Source organism: Dama dama, chromosome X (genome assembly GCF_033118175.1).
Source record: "Dama dama isolate Ldn47 chromosome X, ASM3311817v1, whole genome shotgun sequence".
Lineage (NCBI taxonomy): Eukaryota > Metazoa > Chordata > Mammalia > Artiodactyla > Cervidae > Dama > Dama dama.
The window spans coordinates 11,032,479-11,039,514 of record NC_083714.1 but is presented as its reverse complement, the minus strand read 5'-3'; the positions used below and the strand labels follow the sequence as shown (position 1 = coordinate 11,039,514).

At 43.0% G+C, this 7,036-nt stretch overlaps 1 protein-coding gene across 1 annotated transcript; it reads right to left on the bottom strand.

Annotated features, from left to right (window-relative positions):
- Positions 1 to 4,756: 4,756 nt before the first annotated feature.
- LOC133051543 (large ribosomal subunit protein uL24-like) lies at positions 4,757 to 5,273 on the bottom strand. Its single transcript, XM_061136048.1, has one exon. The coding sequence runs from the start codon at positions 5,235 to 5,237 to the stop codon at positions 4,800 to 4,802; it is 438 nt and encodes a 145-aa protein (XP_060992031.1). The 5' UTR covers positions 5,238 to 5,273; the 3' UTR covers positions 4,757 to 4,799.
- Between the last annotated feature and the right edge of the window lie 1,763 nt (positions 5,274 to 7,036).

The window sequence follows — 7,036 nt, the reverse complement described above, 5'->3', positions numbered from 1 at the left end:
TCTCCTGCACTGAGGTGGGTTCTTTACTGCTGAGCCTCTGGAGAAGTCCATGTATCCTGATAGTCAGCCACTGGCTTGATTGAGCCTTGTTTCCTTGGTTCTAATCAAATGAAAAGGGGCTTCCCAGGTGGCATAGTGGTAAAGAATCTACCTGCCAATATAGGAGACACAGGTTCAATCCCTGGGTTGGGAAGATCCCGTAGAGAAGGAAATAGCAACCCACTCCAGTATTCTTGCCTGGAGAATTCCATGGACAGAGGAGCCTGGCGGGGTCCATGGGTCACAAAGAGTTGATCACAACTGAGCACACACAGACACACATGCACACAATCAAATGAAATAGAGACAACATGCTCTGCATTGCAAGTATTGAGTGTTCTTCCAATCATACACCTTAAGAGGTCCCCAATCTCCAGGATCTAATGGCTGATGATTTGAGGTGATGCTGTTATAATAATAATAGAAATAAAGTGAACAATAAATGTAATACACTCGAATCATCCCCAAACCATCCGGCCACCTTCTGATCTGTGGAAAAATTTGCCTTTCAAGAAACCAGTCCCTGGTGCCAAAAAGGTCAGAGACTACTGCCTTAAGGAATCTATTTATCCCTTAGAAATCCTTTTTCCAAAGGCACAAGTATTCTGGCAAAAAAAAAAAAAAAAACAAGCAAATCTTAAACAGGATTTAAAAACGACACCCACCCCTGAATTACCAGTTTCTGGAATGGAATTTTTAAAACCTATTTCTATTTTCCCTGAACCCACAGTCACTCATCATTTCTCACTCACCTTCCTTGGCCTCCCATGTAGGCTTGTCACAGTCACTCAGGAATCATCTCTGTAATTTCTGTGTCAGATGAGATGGAATCCTGCATGACTATGTTTTTTGACCAAATAAATTTGAGCAAAAATTTCAATAACTCAGTGGCTCAATGAGTTGAACATCAGTGACATACAGAAAAGAAAACACAACTAAAATTAATGAACACCTCTTGTCTGTTGATTCATGGATTTTTAAATGGGAAACTGAAAGATAAATCAGGATGAAAGATTCACAAAATAATCGAGTGATCCAGGTGGGTACGATAGGGATGAGACAAGTGCTAGAAATATGTCATCATAACTGGCATCTGGACACGACATTTGAATGCGTGTGTGCGTGCATGCTAAGTTGCTTCAGTCATGTCCGACACTGTGTGAGTCCATGAACTGTAGCCCGCCAGGCTCCTCTGTCCATGGGATTCTCCAGGCAACAATACTAGAGTGGGTTGCCAAGCTGTTGCCAGGGGATCTTCCTGACCCAGGGATCAAACTCCCATGTTTCTTTCATTGGCAGGCGGGTTCTTTACCACTAACGCCATCTAGTGGTAAAGAAGCTCGGATGTGACATTTAAGTCATGCCAATGAGGAGCGCGGCGGCTGCGACGGCGCACTACGCAGCTAAGAGGAGCTACCCCGCGCCCGAGGTAAGGAGCAGACGGCTGCGCTTTGCTGGAGCAGCCTGAAGAAAGACCCCACGTCCAAGGTAAGAGAAACCCAAGTAAGACGGTAGGTGTTGTGAGAGGGCATCAGAGGGCAGACACACTGAAACCACAATCACAGAAAACTAGCCAATCTGATCACATGGACCACAGCCTTGTCTAACTCAATGAAACTAAGCCATACCGTGTGGGACCACCCAAGACGGTTGGGTCATGGTGGAGAGGTCTGACAGAATGTGGTCCACTGGAGAAGGGAATGGCAAACCACTTCAGTATTCTTGCCTTGAGAACCCCATGAACAGTATGAAAAGGCAAAAAGATAGGACACTGAAAGAGGAACTCCCCAGGTCGGTAGGTGTCCAATATGCTACTGGAGATCAGTGGAGAAATAACTCCAGAAAGAATGAAGGGATGGAGCCAAAGCAAAAATGACACCCAGTTGTGAATGGGACTGATGATGGAAGCAGGGTTTGATGCTGTAAAGAGGAACATTGCATAGGAACCTGGAATGTTAGGTCCATGAATCAAGGCAAATTGGAAGTGGTCAAACAGGAGATGGCAAGAGTGAATGTCGACATTCTAGGAATCAGTGAACTAAAATGGACTGCAATGGGTGAATTTAACTCAGATGACCATTATATCTACTACTGTGGGCAGGAATCCCTTAGAAGAAATGGAGTAGTCAACAAAAGAGTCCAAAATGCAGTACTTGGATGCAATCTCAAAAACAACAGAATGATCTCTGTTCGTTTCCAAGGCAAACCATTCAAGATCACGGTAATCCAAGTATTTGCCCTGACCAGTAACGCTGAAGAAGCTGAAGTTGAACAGTTCTATGAAGACCTACAAGACCTTCTAGAACTAACACCCAAAAAAGATGTCCTTTTCATTATAGGGGACTGGAATGCAAAAGTAGGAAGTCAAGAAACACCTGGAGTAACAGGCAAATTTGGCCTTGGAGTACGGAATGAAGCAGGGCAAAGGCTAATCGAGTTCTGCAAAGAGAACGCACTGGTCATAGCAAACACCCTCTTCCAACAACACAAGAGAAGACTCTACACATGGACATCACCAGATGGTCAACACCGAAATCAGATTGATTATATTCTTTGCAGTGAAAGATGGAGAAGCTCCCTACAGTCAGCAAAAAGAAGACCGGGAGCTGACTGTGGCTCAGATCATGAACTCCTTATTGCCAAATTCAGACTTAAACTGAAGAAAGTGGAGAAAACCACTAGACCATTCAGGTAGGACCTAAATCAAATCCCTTATGACTATACAGTGGAAGTGAGAAATAGATTTAAGGGACTAGATCTGATAGACAGAGTGCCTGATGAGAGTGAGAGTTAGACTATAAGGAAAGCTGAGCACCGAAGAATTGATGCTTTTGAACTGTGGTGTTGGAGAAGACTCTTGAGAGTCCCTTGGACTGCAAGGAGATCAAACCAGTCCATCCTAAAGGAGATAATCCTGGGTGTTCATTGGAAGGACTGATGTTGAAGCTGAAACTCCAGTACTTTGGCCACCTGATGCAAAGAGCTGACTCATTTGAAAAGACCTTGATGCTAGGAAAGATTGAGGGCAGAAGGAGAAGGGGACGACAGAGGATGAGATGGTTGAATGGCATCACTGACTTGGTGGACATGGGTTTGGGTGGACTCTGGGAGTTGGTGATGGACAGGGAGGCCTGGCATGCTGCAGTTCATGGGGTTGCAAAGAGTCAGACACGACTGAGGGACTGAACTGAACTGAATGAGGAACACTTTGTAGCTCAGTTGATAAAGAATCTGCCTGCAGTGTAGGAGACATGGGTTCGATCGCTGAGTTGGGAAGATCCCCTGGAGAAGGTAACGGCAACCCACTCCAGTATCCTTGCCTGTAAAATCTCATTGCAGAGGAGCCTGATAGGCTGCAGTCCATGGGGTTTCAAAGAGTCGGGCACGACTGTGTGACTAACACTTACTTACTTACTTAAGGAGGAACGCCAAATTGGATTTCCCTTGTGGCTCAGCCCTTAGGGGCTTCCCTGGTGGCTTAGAGGGTAAAGCGTCTGCCTGCAATGCGAGCGACTGGGGTTTGATCCCTGGGTTGGGAAGATCCCCTGGAGAAGGTAATAGCTACTCAATCCAGTATTCTGGCTGGAGAATTCCATGGACACATAGTCCATGGGGTCGCAAAGAGTCAGATGTGACTGAGCGACTTTCACTTCACTTCACTTCAATTAGGAATATAATCTGGAGAAGAGAATGGCAACCCACTCCAGGATTCTTGCCTGGGAAATTCCACGGACAGAGGAGACTAGCAGGCTACAGTCTATGGGGTCACAAAGAGTCAGACAGGACTGAGTGGCTAACACTCAATTAGGAATAAACTGCCAGGGGGCTCTAGTGGTAAAGAACCCACCTGCCAGGTTAGAGGTAAGGCACGCCAGTTCGATCCCTGGGTCAGAAATATCCCCTGGAGAAGGGAATGGAAATTCACTCCAGTATTCTTGCCTGGAGAATCCCATGGACAGAGGAGCCTGGCAGTCTACAGTTCATAGGATCACACAGAGTCAGACATAACTGAAGCAACTTAGCACACAACTATTACTAGAGTGTTAGATTTGGAGATGATTTGCTGAAGACCTGTATCTCCCTACTGATCAACAGAGATAGTATGGCTTGCAGTAGATGGGCAGTGACGAGTCCTTATTTCTATCAGGAGCACTATGTGTGTCCTCCAAAGCTACATGTTTTGTTGGAAAGTATACTTTGTCAAAGGGCTTCCCAGGTGGCTCAGTAGTAAAGAACCTATTTGCCAATGCAAGAGATTTAAGTTTGATCCCTGGGTCAGGAAGATCTCCTGGAGAAGGAAATGGCAACACACTCCAGTATTCTTGCCTGGAAAATCCCATGGACAATGCAGCCTGGCAGGCTACAGTCCACAGGGTCACAAAAGAGTCGGACACAACTGAGCGATTAAACACTCGTGCATACTTTGTCAAAATAAAAAGAGCCATTCTTCCCTGGAGAATCCCATGTAGACTCCCAGAATTGAGATTCAAATATATTTGTTATAATACCTGCCATATTTGTAATACTCCCTTAATATATAAAAATTTTCAGGGCTTCCCTGGCAGTCCAGTGGTTAAGAATCCGTGCTTCCAATGAACTGGGTGAGAGTTCGATCCATGGTCAGGGAACTAAGACCTCACATACCAAACAGCCAAAATTTTTTTAAATGATAATTAAAATTTTAAAAAATAGCATATATATACATATATAATTTTTTTTCATTTTAACAGTTTTTAATGAAAGCTGTAGACAAGATGACTTTATTCCTGCATCTTCTCAATTGTTTCTTCCTTATATTTGCCCTTTTCCTTTCCTACTTGGCGAGATTTGGCTTTACGTTCGAGGATCTTTTTGCGGTCTTTGTCCAGTTTTAGTCTGGTGATAACCACCTTGCTGGGGTGAATGCCCACATGGACAGTTGTGCCGTTAGCCTTCTCCCGCTGCACTCGTTCAATGTAGATGACGTATTTCTTCCTGTACACCTGGACTACTTTGCCAATTTGCTGCCCTTTGTAGTGCCCTTGTACAACCTGAACTTCATCATCCTTTCGGATGGGCATGGATCGAACGTTGTACTTCTGTCTTAGCTCTTTAGAAAGAGGAGAAGACATAATTTTCCTGCGAATGTGGGAAGGCGCACTGAAATGCCTCTTTCGATTCTTGCTTCGGTCAGAAGTCACAAAGGGATTGAACTTCATTTTGGCCGCCGGCGCTTCAGCAATGGCCACAGAAGGGAAGAGCTACATATATAAATTTTAAAATCCTCAAATGAAATGAATCTCTGCTATAGAAAGTAGACATTATGGCGTCATTAGATCCTGTGCTCCTCTGTATGGAAACCCTTTGAACACATCAAGAGAATGGTGAATCTAGTCATAGTAAGGTAGGATGAAAACACCTTCTACTAACAGATTTCAGTCAAGAAGAAATCACACTTGGGTAAATTTAGAGAAGATAAGGCTGAGAACAAGTTAAGGTTGTGACAAACATTTTAAATAGGGAAGGCTTTTAATGTATGGGTGAAAATAAGCATGCTAGTTAATCATGTGAGATATCTGGAGTTGGAAAATTTGAGTGGAATTCCTTCCTTCAACTCTTTCCAGCTATGTGAACTTAAGCATTAAGTTGGTTAACCTAAGTCTCAATTTTCTCACTTATAAACTCATTAGATTTTTCCTCTTGAATACTCCAATGGCATCTTGCACTGCTTTCATTTTAGAATTGATCACACTGTGTTTTAATTACCTAGTGACTTGTTTGCATTCCTCACTTTTCCACAGTGGCATCCCCTGTCTATAATCTAGAGATTATATGTACACTCCTCCAATTCTAATTACTGAGTCTTAAGGAGTGCTAACCTCTAGAGGTGTAATTGCTGAGTCTTAGGGAATGCTTATCAGGAGTTTCTGAATGACTCTCTAAAGTAGTTGAACCAATGTACACTCCCACAGAAGTGTGTGAGTTCCTACTTCCCAACATTGTCACCACACTTGATGTTATCAGACATTGATTTTTTTCAATGATGACTGTAAAATGAGCAATTGTTTTAATATGCATTTACCTGATTACTAGTAAGGTTGAATAGTTTTATTATGCTTCTTGTCCAGTTGGGTTCTTCTTCTATGAAGTACCAAATTACATCCTTGGATCATTTTTCTATTGGACTGTATGTCATGTTGATTTGTTGCCACTCTTTTTTAAAAATATATTAATTAATTAATTTGGCTGTGCTGGATCTTAGATGCAGCACACAGGATCTTTAATCTTTGTTGTGGCATGTGGAACTTTTTTTTTTAGTTGTTGCATGCAGGATCTTTAGTCACAGCATGCAAAATCTCTAGTTGTGGCATGTGGGATCTAATTCCTGAAAAAGAATTGAATCCGGGCCCCTTGCATTGGGAGCTTGGAGTCTTAGCCCCTGGACCACCAGGGAAATCCCCTGTTGTCAACCTTTATATATTCTGTGAATAACCTTATTCTGTGATTTTAGAAACCTTTAATATCTCTGTGTGTGTCTTGCCTTTTAACTTTTTATGATGTCTTTTAAATCATTTACATCAAATGGCTTTTATTAAATCAGTATTCTACTTGAACACTGATGCACAAGCATTTGAAACAAATCATAACAGGTTTAAATGACAGTTACAAGGAATTAATTTGGCTTCCCAGGTGGCTCAGTGGTAAAGAATCCACCAATGCAGGAGACACAGGAGAGTTGAGTTCGATCCCTGGGTCAAGAAGATCCCTTGGAGGAAGCAATGGCAACCCACTCCAGTATTCTTGCCTGGAAAATTCCATGGACAGAGGAGTCTGGCGGGCTGCAGTCCATGGAATCGCGAAGAGTCGGACACAACTGAGCGATTGAGCACACACAAGGAATTAATTAAAGGTTAGTAGCACTAGGAGAATTCTTATCTTTACCTCCTTGGGTGTTGGGAGACTGAGAATAACTTCAAAGCAAAAATGCAATTATCCTGAGGAATTTCCTTGACCTTCA

Excerpts from the sequence above, each read along its gene's own strand:
- LOC133051543 (XM_061136048.1), bottom strand. The coding sequence starts at position 5,237 with ATGAAGTTCAATCCCTTTGTGACTTCTGACCGAAGCAAGAATCGAAAG.